The 13646-nt window shown below is 36.9% G+C and overlaps 2 protein-coding genes, 1 long non-coding RNA gene and 2 other non-coding genes across 5 annotated transcripts; 1 reads left to right on the top strand and 4 right to left on the bottom strand.

Annotated features, from left to right (window-relative positions):
- The first annotated feature begins 7 nt into the window (after positions 1–7).
- On the top strand, positions 8–1595 carry LOC147551533 (uncharacterized). Its single transcript, XM_086670977.1, has 2 exons — positions 8–914; positions 1000–1595. Exons 1-2 carry the CDS (start codon positions 655–657, stop codon positions 1424–1426), a joined length of 687 nt encoding a protein of 228 aa, XP_086527103.1. The 5' UTR covers positions 8–654; the 3' UTR covers positions 1427–1595.
- A 230-nt stretch (positions 1596–1825) lies between these two features.
- LOC147551532 (diacylglycerol O-acyltransferase 2D-like) lies at positions 1826–5220 on the bottom strand. Its single transcript, XM_086670975.1, has 9 exons — positions 4916–5220; positions 4744–4818; positions 4571–4656; positions 3352–3458; positions 3123–3278; positions 2801–2887; positions 2606–2703; positions 2257–2344; positions 1826–2106 (listed from the first exon to the last, which is right to left on the bottom strand). Exons 1-9 carry the CDS (start codon positions 5110–5112, stop codon positions 2005–2007), a joined length of 996 nt encoding a protein of 331 aa, XP_086527101.1. The 5' UTR covers positions 5113–5220; the 3' UTR covers positions 1826–2004.
- Positions 5221–8557: 3337 nt separating this feature from the next.
- On the bottom strand, positions 8558–8625 carry LOC147551531 (small nucleolar RNA Z105). Its single transcript, XR_015239024.1, has one exon. It is a non-coding gene; the product is annotated as a small nucleolar RNA Z105 (small nucleolar RNA).
- A 70-nt stretch (positions 8626–8695) lies between these two features.
- LOC147551530 (small nucleolar RNA Z161/Z228) lies at positions 8696–8788 on the bottom strand. The gene has a single exon (XR_015239070.1). It is a non-coding gene; the product is annotated as a small nucleolar RNA Z161/Z228 (small nucleolar RNA).
- A 761-nt stretch (positions 8789–9549) lies between these two features.
- Positions 9550–11994, bottom strand: LOC147551529 (uncharacterized). Its single transcript, XR_015238568.1, has 2 exons — positions 11806–11994; positions 9550–10211 (listed from the first exon to the last, which is right to left on the bottom strand). It is a non-coding gene; the product is annotated as an uncharacterized LOC147551529 (long non-coding RNA).
- Between the last annotated feature and the right edge of the window lie 1652 nt (positions 11995–13646).

The raw sequence follows: 13646 nt of genomic DNA, 5'->3' as shown, positions 1-13646 counted from the left end.
CCACTTCATTCTTGGGTGGGTGGAAATTACACCTCATGTATACTAGTGATGGCTAGTGGCAATCCCTCCCCATATATTATTTGGTACGCAACAAGTTGTAAATTCACATCCTCTCCAAGAGAAAGGCTCAAAACTGAATTCCAACTCTTTTGATCAATTCTTTTGCCCACAACCAAGACAAGATTGAGCTTAAAAAAGGGCCATATATACCAATATATTTAACCCACCTCAACCACAAACAAAGGTCTAAATTAGGGTATAGATTCAATATAAAAAAACTTCAAAAAAGTAAAAGTGCCCAAGCCATCAAAAAGAGTATGAACACCCATTATCTAATTGCCCAGATCACATTTTGGGACAGAACTCAAATAATTGCAGAGTTAGAAATCCTGAAGATGGCATTCAGGATGTATATAGAGTGGATCAAATTAACCATGTATTTCTATAAACAGGAAGTATCAAGGATAGAGATGGGGATATAAATGAAACAACAAATCAAAGGGAGGAAAACACACATGTGGTCTCTGGCCAAAGCCTTATCTTGAGAATATCAACCAAAGGAGTGGATATAAATGAAGATGCTATCTACTCTTCAATAAGTTAAGTACTTGTGAGTGGGAGGAAGGAAAGGAGTCATTTGTTATTCAATAAAAAATGGCTGAAACTAACATGCTGAAATTGTCTCTCTATCTGTTCAGTCTCCTATCTTCTACCCTCAGTCCAGGACCCCGGGTAAATGATAATCAAGTTACCATTTTCCCTCCTACTTGCAATCGTATTGAATGTCCAAGCTTCAACGTCATTCACTCTGGAAATGGCTTTGAGATCCGTCACTACAATTCTTCCATGTGGATGTCTACTTCTCCCATCGAAGATATCTCTTTCGTCGACTCTACTAGAACAGGTTTTCTTAGGTAAGAAGAATTTCATCACCATTATCAATAACTCCTTTTAACACATATATCTAATTATCTGACTTAGAAATGAATGATTACACAGGCTATTTGATTACATACAAGGGAAGAACAGTTACAAAAAGAAGATAGAGATGACAGCTCCAGTACTGACTCAAGTTTCTCCTAGTGATGGCCCCTTCTGCGATTCCTCCTTCGTTGTTAGCTTTTACATCCCTAAGGAGAATCAAGCGGACCCACCTCCCGCGAATGGCCTACATGTTCAGAAATGGAGCAACATATATGCTGCTGTAAGACAATTTAGTGGGTTCGTATCAGGTGACTACGAAGTTGGAGAAGAAGCATCTGCCTTGCATGATAGTCTTGCAGGTTCCATCTGGTTATCCGCCATTGAGAAAAGTCGAGCTACTGATCCTAGTAAATCAAACTATATTGTGGCACAATACAATTCTCCATTTGAATATCAGAACAGGGTTAACGAGATATGGATGTTGTTTCATATGGAAGACTGAAGAAGACCATTTCGGTAGGTATCTAATCATACAGCTAAGTCAAATCAAGATTCAATAAATGTGACTCATATGCAGTAATGAATTTTCTTACTCCTTTACATATATATATGTTGTTATGCAGCGAAAAACTAAGATTGGAATGGTAGAGCATTTATATATTTCTTTATGATAATGTGACTTGGAATATTGACTTATCGTGTAGTTCACAGATTTTAACGCAATGAACCATAATCCACTACAAAAATACTAGCTACCCTTGACGGGGGAATCTCGATGAATACCTTTATGTCGTTGGGAGAGGACGAACTATTACTCCCTCTCTCACAAAAAACCTATAGACACTCTCGCATGCGACGAGGAACTATTACTCCCTCTCTTAAGCATAAGTTCATACAATCATTTCCAAATTGCCAAAACTTCTTCATTTCCTTGGTGCAAAATCCTAATTGTTGTACAATTCTCATAAATACACATTCGGTATCAAATACTAATTATTGGAGTATTTTGTTCTCCCTGTTTCATCAACTTGTGTGGACAAGCACAGGGATTAAGTTACAAAAACAAAGAAGACTCTAAACTTAAAGGATTCTCAACTGGAGATCTGCATGACCAACTCTTGCCTTGTGCCTTTCAAACAGCTCTTGAAGAGCTTCAACAAATCGAGTATGAACTTCGTTAACCTGCGGAAACAAAGACGAATAAAATAAGATCTTCATCTGGTTTCTTCATTACCCATGTATGATGAGATCTGGGTTGATAATCGTACACAAATAGAAAACTTTAAATGCATAGACATCACTAGGTAGGATTTAAGAAGTGAGCATTTATACCTCTTCCAATGTTGGTTTTATATTTTTCTTGAGCTCAATGGGTCTACCTACGACTACATGAATGGGATTTGGATGAGGCAGAGGTGATCTGCCAAGGAAGAGAAAAATGAGATATTAAACAAGAACTGGCAAATATGCTCAATTACTCATAGAAGCTTTGGGGGTTATCTAAATTTTAAACTGGCAGAATTAGTTCAAGAAGATTGCTTCACAAACTCTAAGACCCTTAAAAAATGAACAGAGTTAATTTTTTCCCCTTACCCTCTTTCGTTTTCCATTGTCTTTGTGCGGTTATATATATATGTCACGAAAGTAAAAAACGGAAAAGAGAAATAGGTTTGCTGCATACCCAAATATTCCCCAAAAGACGATTGGACTGAACTTGATTGCTCTGGAAATGTGAAGGAAGACTTTCCAATTGGGCTTCCACCAATTATAGACATTACTCTGTGTATATAAAGAATGCATTAAAAAATTGAGGATCTTTATATTCAATAACATTTAAGTTATACAGGATTGTTCACCAAATGATGATATCTGTAACCTGACCGAAGGCGAAAACAGGGACCAGTGGCTTGCCCATCTCCATTGCTATACGAACAAATCCTTTCCTTGACTTGATGAAGGCAACCTACATGTAAAACAAGAGTAAAATCTAAAACATTGAACCAGAAAAACAAAAGAAATGCCAGTTAGGCATCATGGAGAAGAGACTAGTATAAAGCTGGGTAGCTCATTGAACCACTTTAACATGCATTGAAGGGAAAAAAAAGAGTGTTTATTTTGATGCTTCCTCTATCTAGTTAGTTATATTCTTGTATAACAGCGGATGGCTAGGATGAGTTCAAGATTAAGGAAAAAAGTACCTCGGAACTGTAGTCCATATGAAACGTCTCTTGGACACCACCGGGGACAATGACACAACTACAACCATTTCCCAAGCAAGAAATAAAATCCCTCTTAGTTGCAGGTGCAAGCCCCAACCATGTCCACACTTGCCTTATGAATGGTGTATAAAAGACCTGATAATTTGTTATCAATAATAAGAAAGAGAAAAATATCCGAAATGGGTACCCCAAGGACATTTCGACTTACAGCAGTGCTAGCAAGGACCTTAATTTTTGGAAGAGGCATGAAGCCTGTGTGGTCGGCAAGAGCAATAACACCAATTGGTAACACAGAATGTGGCTCATAGCCAAAAACTGCATCAAACGTAAACTGAAATGATCAACTGCTTAAACTTACTGCAAGGAAGAAACCATTTGTTAGAAAAAAAAAAGGTTTTGATTAGATACAAATTTTTCTAGGATGAACCAAAACATTCATATGGCTCCTTCTATTTGATGGACTAATACTCACGAAATGTAACTTCCTAAGAAAAAACTCAAGTTTGCCTTCGTGCAAGAGATGACGACCATGGGCAATAAACAAAGGCGCGCGAAGGAGTCCAAAATATGTCGGTGGGGCGAGGTGCCAACTTTATAATTGCGGAGGTGCCAAAACGTTTCCTTTGACAACATAGATCCGGAAGAATTAACACCCACTTATTTGTTGATTGTGAAGCAATGAAGCAAGAAAGTTCAGCCATCTCTACTGAATTTCAATAAAATTTGACAGTAAGAATTTCGGGATTCGAATTTGGATGACTAGATCATGAACTCAAAAGAAAAGGGTACGGCGAATCAGGTATGCATTCGTCAAGTGGAGTAGATTATCTTGTAATATAAGGTTGATATCAACTACTCCAACTAACTAAGCTGGGATAAAATTACACTTGAGAATGTTGAAAGTGACTGGAATATGGGTAGATATCTAACCCGGTTTATGACCCGACAACCCGCGAATTTTTGACCCGTTACCGGAGCTTAATACCAAGGCAGAGTTAGTATGCGAAGCAGGGCTTTGAGGCAGAGCTGGTCTCCGAGACAGAGCTGGAATGCGGAGCTAGGCTTATGTCGGTTATTAGTGTTAGCGTATCCATGTGTATTTCGGATTTAGAAAGAGAGTCGGTGAGGATGTGGGATTAGGGTTTTTAGTGGCTATATAAACTAAAACCCTAGGAGATGTCTGTGTCAAATTCGTGATTCTCACGAATTGTAACTTGTTTGCTTATCAGAGTGAAAATCATCGCGCCGTTGTCGCCGTGGAGTAGGTCAAACCGAACCACGTAAATCTCTTGTGTTCTGTGTGATTGGTCTTTATTTCCTATTGCTTTTCTTGGATTACTTTTTCGGTCGTATTAAACCCCAATTTTCATAACAGAGAAGAACAAGTTGATTGGGAAAACAATGAAACAAACAATAAAAGTGATTACCATAAGTTTGATTGGGATCAAATGCATTTATATCCTCCACATGTAGGGTAACTGGAAAATGCCCACAAGAATTCTTGCAAATATACCTAAATTTCACAAACTCATCAGTTTTAATAGCTAAATTTTCATCAAATCAATAAGAAAATAGAAGAATTTAATGTTAAGACTTTTACCTAGCCAATTTTTTCCCTAATACACTTGTATCATTTGTTGGAATCACCATTAGAAATATGAGCAACCCAAATACTCTGCCACATAAAAAAAAAAAAAAAAAATTAAATTAAATTCTTCTAGAAATCAAAATAATAATAATGAGAAAAAAGAAAGAAGAGAAGATAGGGTTACGTGAAAGCAAGTGTTACTGGGAGGAAGAAGAAGGCCGATATAACTATCAAAACGGTAAGATGAATCAAACCGAGCCATAATGAGAGAGCGATCAATGTGTGAATTTTCGATGATTTCTTTGACTTGAATACAGTTAAATCATTCGTGCTGTTAATAGAAGGTGAATGGTTTCCGTTAACAATTTTGTCCTCCTCCATTTTACAAGTAGGGAGAGAGTAGAAGAAAGCTATTGTTTCAGAGAGAGAAAGTGGTGCCGGAGAAGAAGAAGAGGTTGCTATCTTTTCAATCAAAACTGACACGTCATCAAAAAAAGATGTAGAAAGCTGCCACGGATGTTGTAACAAATTTATTTCTAATTTTACCAAAAATAGAAAATGATTTTTTTTTTTTTTTTTTTGAAGGGAAGGGAAACAATTTCCATTAGTAAGTGATAAAATCACATTGTTTACATGGATAATTCTTATTTCTCTCCTCTAAAAATTTCATGAGAGTTACAGAGATCCTAAAGATCGTGACAAGAGACCCTCAAGGTTTGACAAAAATACAATAATAATACAAAGTAATGAAATATATTAAGAACTTTATCTTCTTGAGTGAAGATAAATCCGTCTTTCTTTTCTTCTCGTCTTATGTAAAATCAGATTCGTTGTATGATTTCCTCTTTCTTTTCGTACTGTAAGACATACTCGATTTGATGAAATTGAAGAAGAAGCCCATAAGGAACGAAGAATCATCATCATACCATTTGTCTCTTTTCCCCAACTCTTTTTTCGCCTTAATAGAAAATGATTTAATCACACAAAATATTACTTCAAAAAGAAAAGGACCGTCTCAAGGCGCCTCCCAAAATTGGGGGCATCTCAAAAGGATTTGACTCTAGTCAAATCCTGACCACGGTAAGCGCCTCTCCCTATGACAGTGTCAGTCTGAGGGGAGTCGGACTGTCTAGTCCGAGACCTTGCTCAAGGTCTCGGGCAAGTCCAATCTAGACTGTCTAGTCCGAGACCTTGCTTAAGGTCTCGGGCAAGTCCAATCTAAGACACGTTAAACTGGATTGTTCGAGGGTCTACTCTTGTTTTACTTTTGTTTCTCAAGAAAAATCCTAAAATTTGAATAAAAAAAGTAGAAATATCAAAGTTGAAGCTCGATCAAAACTATTACAAGAATAAAGATCAACAAAAGAAGCAAAGAGAGGAGTTTAAGTATTAGCGCTTACAGAAGCGCATGAAATTGATCTAAAAATTGTACTTGTTTCTTCTTAATAAACTTTGGATGAAGCAAACCGATTTATATCAGGACGAATATAAACGAATGAATGTCCCAAACACTCATCCAAGGGTCCTGCGATTACATTACTATTAGATTCATTTTGTGTTTAAGTTGGTTTAAGGCAGAGAGAAAGAAGCCGAAGAAGGTTGAGAATGGATTATCAATTTGTGTTTAATCTTTTTTAAGATCAATGTACTTTAGTTGGTTAATTTTCAGATTTCGGATTGATTTTTAGATTGAAAGTAGAGAGAGAAGAATAAAAAAACGAAAAAGAGAAGAAGAGGGAGGTGCTCCGGAGGTCCTATAGTTATTTTGAGAGGCACCTACAAAGGGAACGCCGCTACAGCCTACAGTAGTTTTGGGAGGCGCCTACAAAGGGAATGCCCCTAGGTTTCAGGCCTCCTAGTAGATGGAGTCGAAATATAGAACGTATGAGTAAACTTGCAAAAAACGATTAAACCCTGAAATTCAAGGACACCAACATGGTGGTGGCTAAAGGCACTCTAACAATAAAGTTTGCAGACGAGTGAAGCATAAAAAGTGACAGGAAAGAGTATTGGAGTTGTCACCAAAGCTATGATGTCGGTGGATGGCTCTTCTTGTAGAGTGGTTAAGACTCGATTCTACAGAGTATTCAGCCCGAGTAAACTCGTTCTGTACTGACGAGCTGAGTAGTCTATTGGAACGTATGAGTATACCAAACAAGATGTGAGAGGGGTAGAGGTTTTTAGAAGGGTCCAACAAAGTAGATATAATTATAGTTGAGGTTCTTTAGTTTAGTTCGGTAGTTGTTTAGATGATCAGGGATAATAAAGACTTTAATAGTACTAGTCCCCTTATTTTTTTAAGTTTTCATGTAAGATTTACATTTCACAAACAAAGAAGTCCACCTATACTCATAACTGGTAGAAGACAAGTAGCCGCCCTTGGGGCATGGAACATATTAGATTCGAAATAGTAAGAATCAAGGTTGACTCGGGATCCTATTAAGGTTATAGGGAGTCTTCTATATATGGTAGAATGTACTTCTACCATAAGATGCCCATAAGTTCGAGTTCTTTACGATAGAGGTGATATGCTTGTCTTAAAGGTAGCGTGTTAGCACATGGCCACATGGAGGGGCCAAGCATGTTAGCACGACCGTCTGGAGTAAGCATGCCACGCTTGGGCAAACATCGTAGAGCTTGAGAACGAATATCTAAGTCATCATGTTCACAACATAAAATGCAATGCGCCATATATCACTTTCGGTCACTACAGTTTTTCCACCAGTGACAGTGTGGGGTGCAGTTTTACCCTGTCACGTGATAGAGTGAAAAGTGTTTCCTCTCAGCTAAGGCTAGAATCGAAGCTTCCTAGTTTCTCAGGTTGGAGGATCATAGTTTTGGTCCAGTAGGTTGAGCCGTGGAGGAGATAGAGCAAATTATGCTGCTAGGGTTACCATGCAAAAATATATACACTACAATGGTTCACCATGTATTGCGGGAGGTAAGACCAACCCAACTGCAATAGAGATCACATAGAATACAACCCAACTGCAATAGAGATCACACAGAAAACAATGCCGTCTTTGTTGTGTTTGATTTTTTTACTAAGCTGGAGATGAAATTACTCCCATGTGATTTTACTATTGTGTAGAGTAATTCACTAACAGGGTTGGCCAACAAAATGTCATGCGAACAACATGATGGTTTAGAATAAGATGAAAGCAAAGCTAGCAAATAACCTAAAAATGACATTTGACATACTAAAGTAGAGCATGAAATTCGATCTTAGAAATGCACACCAAGTTTCCACTAAGGCAGTTAAGCCAACCCTGATATGTTGTCGCTTTAGACCTCTTCCATGGTTTCGAATTTTAGGTCCACTTTCATTATGCGATTTTTAAAACATAGACGAAAATGCCAGCTTTGAATGGACAGCCTACAGTCTTGGCTTAAGGGTTAAATTTTAGAATTATCTACAATTAGTGACAATTTGGGTGCCAAAATTTTACAGTTATTCACATTGTAAAATTGGGTGTCAATTTACACACAAGCCAATTTACTCACATAAAGTCAGAGGAACCAGTTGAAATCCAAAAGCCAAATCTAATCATAAACTTAGGCAAGTAGATGATCATCAAGAAATAAAAAGAGTAAAAACCAGCAGAACTATCAATCAATGAGAAAAAAGAACCCAATCTAAATTTATAACAAAATCAGACACTCAGAATGAAAAGGACTTTGTTTAAAAGCTATCATGAATCTTATTAAGATTTCAATAAACATTTAACTTATCTCCTCATCGTGTCGATTCTAAACCCTAACCTAATTCTATAATTATCCAAGAACAAAAAAAAAACATCAGTTGAATCATCGTAATAGAGAGCGTTCAGAATGAGTAGGAGATTTTTGTCCAATCATAATAAATCGGATATTAAAAGATTTTCATCACTACGCTCACTCCATTAAAAATTCTTAATAAAATCAATCAATTAATAAGAAAAAAATATAGAAATGTAAAGGGAAATATCATCAGAAAGATAGGATAGGTGAATCAACTTCGACACAAAGTCTCTGATGACCGTCGTGAGAAAGTATAATCCAATTTCATCACTTGATATTTACTGTAAACAAATACTATCACATACACTAAATGTCGTCGTAAATCAAATATAAAAAAAAAAAAAAACATCTCCTTTCTTCTACCCTATCCTCAAAGTGATTAACAGAAACAGAGAGAAGAGAAGATAGAGAGAGAGTGTGAATACGAATTAGGGCTCTTTGTTCTTCAACTTTAATAGGGGAACTGAAGAGACTAATAGGGTTTTCATTTACGATTATAACCTTAGGGTTTGCCATCTTTCAGTGTAGAAGTAAGTTTTAAAAGCACCTCCTGAAGTGTTCAAAGACACCTACGTCAAAGCAAATTTGAGAGGTAATTTGTGAAGATAGGAAGCGCCTCTAACATTTATGGGAGGCGTCTGTAAAACTTATCGTATGGGATTCATTCCCGCCGGCAGGCTTCTGAAATCGTTTACTGTCCACTAGCCTTTGGTGCAGTGGTTGGACACCCCTCTTAAGTCCATGAGGTTGTGGGATCGAGTCTCGATGGAAACAGTTTGACATCAAGATTTATCTCATGTAATTTAGGCTATAAATAATGTAATATTTTGTCGGGTTTATGCTTATTACATCTTCATGATGTATCAATGCCTTGTAAAGGCTAACGTAGATCGTAGTCGAATTCTCAAAAAAAAAAATTTACTTAAAAAAGTTACCAACATTTGGCTCAGCATGTGTATAACGGATGCCCAGAGGAAGTAAAGATACAAATGCTAATGACTCAAACCAAACAAGTCACCTCAGAGGAGGAGGAAGGTGTTTTTAGCGTCTCATTCGCAACATTAATAAAACTATTTAAAGAGAATACATCAATAATGTCGATAAACAACAATGTACGAATTCTCATAAGAAGAGAGGCGTCCTATAATTATATGTGACAATATAAAGTTAAAACATTGACAAGCATATTTCAAAGGGTTAATGAAGTTCAAGTATATTTTCCCTTACAACACAGGATTGATTATCTCCTAGACTGGAACTCGGACGGATCAATATAACCTTCTAACACAACAAGCTGATCTAACAGTGCATTCTTTTCGTCTTCCAAATTCTTGACCTCATTTTCCACCTCGTTCACTTGTCTATCCAATATGGAACTCTCTTCCTCCATCTGCAAATAATTCCTTCTCAATGCTCGATATTCGTTTTCAGATTGTGAACTATCTGGTAATGAATCTGATGTTGATCTCTCAGGTTGTTGAAATGATGGGGAAACTTCCTTTTTCATTCTCTTTTGGTTCATATTTGTCTTGAATTGTTGGGGCATTGTCTCTTGAACCCCTCTTAGACTCTCTGTCTGTATCTGCAACATTGGAGATGCTACTTCTGTAATTGGCTTCTTTTTATACGGCTTTGTTTTTTGTACTTTTCCTGGCGGCAACCCTCTTGGATTCTGCATTTGCACTAGTCGAAGGAAATCTCTGCACAAATACATTACTTCTTAGAAGGTGAAAAGGAACTACAAGAGTATATAAAATAACTATAAAACCCAAAAGAAAGAGAAACTTTTTCTCTTTAACAGATTCATATGAGATTATACTCAGTTTCGTACTTCTCTTTTACCCATTTTGCCACTTCTAACTATAGTTCAAATGTTTTTCTTTTTTCTTACTTCTCTTTTACCCTCCATGTCATTTCTTTGCAAAGATGCAGTAGAAACATATATTCATTAACGAGGGCAGAAGAAAGTAACCCGATTGCATCAATAAAGCTTCTATCTATAAAACTTCCTTGACTGAACGAATTGACAAATGCAAAAGGCAGTTCATGAGGCAATTTCACATCTCGTAAATTTCTAGACTAAGAAAGTAATAGTTTCTGATAGTTCCGGAAAAGGCAATATTTCAGATAAAACTATAGCATGCTGCCATACACTTCAAAGGTACTAAACCACCATCTAGATTATACAGGAAAAGCTTAAGACACCAAGCTGTATTGTTCATCGATGATTAAAAGATGGGTGTTTTTAGGTACCCAAAAGACCCGACAGTCATGGGAAGAAGGTGAAATTAAGTACTGTAGAATGCTCTTTTTTTTTTTATATTGTTGTGATCCTGATTTCAAGAACCTAGTAATAAAGCTCATATATATAGGCAAAGATATGTGTATGTAATTTCTAATTCCATTCATACATAAAAGTAACACGGATACGAAGATTCACAACTGACCAAAAACTCAGAATGCTTGAAAATAAATATGAAACTTATTATCACACAGTTAAATTCAAACAGATGGTGAGGGAGTTCAAGTGTTCCGACTACAAAAACCTGAATGCCCTTCTGTTAAGTTTGTGGTCATCCAACTCAAAACCAACTGGCAATGAGTGGAGAGGACCTAGACATTAGACGTGAAACACATGTGGCTTTTAAGCCTATCACATGTGGGCCTAACTCTAATACCATGTTAAGTTTGTGGTCATCCAAACCAAAACCAATTGGGAGAGAGGACCTAGACATTATATTATTGGTTTCTATATCTTCTCTCATGTGGGACTATTCTTAGGTCTCCGAAATATTCAAACATTCTTATCTAAAAAACTGGTAATCACCAAGAATGCAGAAAATTACATATATTATTTTCATAAGGTTAAACAAACAATTGAATCGAAAAGTTATCCTCTATCCTACCATAAAAATATGTTAGAAACAATGGTGCATAGTACCAAGAGGCAAGAACTTATAACTAGGGAAGGTAGTGCAAGTGTTAGACTACAAAAACCCTAGGAATTTAGATTTGCAAGGACGGATCTACTCCAAGGATCCTAATTTAGCTCTAATTTGAAGATTTCATAAGGAATTGGATACTGGTTTGATAAGACACGAAGATGCTTTCGGTGAACCAGACAGAATTAGGGTCTGTGCGATTCATAAAAGATAGACTAGTAAAAAAGAAAAGTAAGACAGCAATAGTTTGCCCTAAAATTTGACGCAAAATTAAATGTCAGATTGGAAGAGAGAGACAGAGAATAAAATCATACCAGTCACTAAAAACATGAGAGAGAGAGAGTGATGATACCTTTATAGTCAACAAGATCGAAGGAAGATCAGACTACATGGAACGCGATTTTGAAGTTTTATAAAGTCTTGGAGATGTGTTCTTCCAAATTCTCTTTAAGAAAGATACTTTTTGGTATCCCATTCTGTGTGGGACTGAAACTATGTACGAAAAGGTCAATCGAAGACAACACTAGATTTTAGAAACTCTAACCTGCCACGAATGATTTTTAGAGTTTTTGTCTCCGAACTCTCTCCAATGCAACACTCTAATTAGATCTCTAAGATGATGTGTCGAGGGTCTAATAGAGATATTTTCCAATGCAACACTCTAATGGAAAACTCATTGATATTTGATTTTCAACCAATAGCAACCGAGTCTTCTATATTTTCTAAAATAACTAATTATTTATTTATAAAAATAATTATGTCACATAAGTAAATAAGATAAGTTTAAAGTTTTGTATTGGAGATAAAAAAAATTTTGAGGATCTCTGTTTCCGACCTAAGAGTGAGAATCTCAATCGGAACTTGACACATAAGACAGATGGAGATTTTTTGAGTTTTGCATTGGAGATGCTCGATCTGGACTATTGTCTGAAGGGAGCGGCTACGCACTTGTTCAACCTGTTGATAGCACCCGCTAGAAGAGATTGACTTGGTCAATATCGTTTGACTCAAAAAATCTGTTAGCACCTGTTGACTTTAGAGATATTTTCTCTGTTCGGACTGTCCCCTCCGATCCAAAATAGGAAGCCCCGAGTTTTGGTATTTTTTCTGTTCGGACTGAACCCAACCTGAACTGGTTCGGACGGTCCCCTCCGAACCTGTTCGGGTTGTCCCCTTCGACCCAAAACAGGGACCCCCGGGTTTTATGTTTTTCCTGTTCGGAATGTCCCCTCCGACTCGTTCTAGAAATATAAAAAATATTTACATCAACTTAAATTACCATATCATTCAACCACAACATCCATCCAAAACGTCCAAAAACATCCAAAACATCTAAAATATCAACATCCAAAATGTCATCCTAAATATCAACATCCAACCGAAAAAAAATTAACCCAGTTTCCTACGCTTCTTTTCTTAACCTCTTTCTCACAAATGTTTTCTTTGTAACTAGCCTCCTCTGACTCTCCGAATTTCGGTCACCAAAACTATATCTTCTTCATCGTCTTCCTCTGATGTGTAGCAACTAGTTCTTCGATCGGAACCGTAGTATCAACTCCCATTCGACTCTGAGTTCTATTATCCCTCTCGCTCCCGGTAGGATGAACACGCTCAACCATGAAAATAAAAGAATAACCTAGGGTGGAGAATAAACACAACTAAGAAAGACAAATAAGGGAATGAACAAGACACACACAGTTCAGACTGACTTGTCTGAAACAGTTCAGACTGACCTGTTCGAAACTGTTTGGACCGGTTCGAGTCCGATCCAGACAGATTTAAAGTTGAAAGTATTCAACCCAAATCACTACAAATTTTCCATAAACAAACATCATACAAGTACTACTTCATAATATTATTAACATGTAAATCACAAATAGCTTCCTTTATTGAGATGAATCGAAGAAAAACAAAAAATTATAATCTTACTTAAAATGAAGATTGAAGGTTCTGGATCTGTCCTTCTACACCACGAATGAAACAAGGTGTGCAAGAGAAAGGTCGAGATGTGAAGGAACTTCTTGTTCGAGCAAGAAATTTGGGAAGAAGATGAAAAAATCGAGTTGAAACAATTGCTCTCTCTTTCTCTCGGTCTCAGCAGCTCTCGGTTTCAAAATTAGGGCAGAATGAGAATGGGTGGAGATTTGGGCGCGAGATTGGATAGTGACTGGTGGGTGCTTGCAGGTGCCTTCT

Source organism: Eschscholzia californica, unplaced genomic scaffold (genome assembly GCF_041429995.1).
Source record: "Eschscholzia californica isolate CP2 unplaced genomic scaffold, dmEscCali1.0.p SCAF_3, whole genome shotgun sequence".
Taxonomy (NCBI): Eukaryota; Viridiplantae; Streptophyta; class Magnoliopsida; order Ranunculales; family Papaveraceae; genus Eschscholzia; species Eschscholzia californica.
This window is presented reverse-complemented; position numbering and strand designations above follow the sequence as displayed.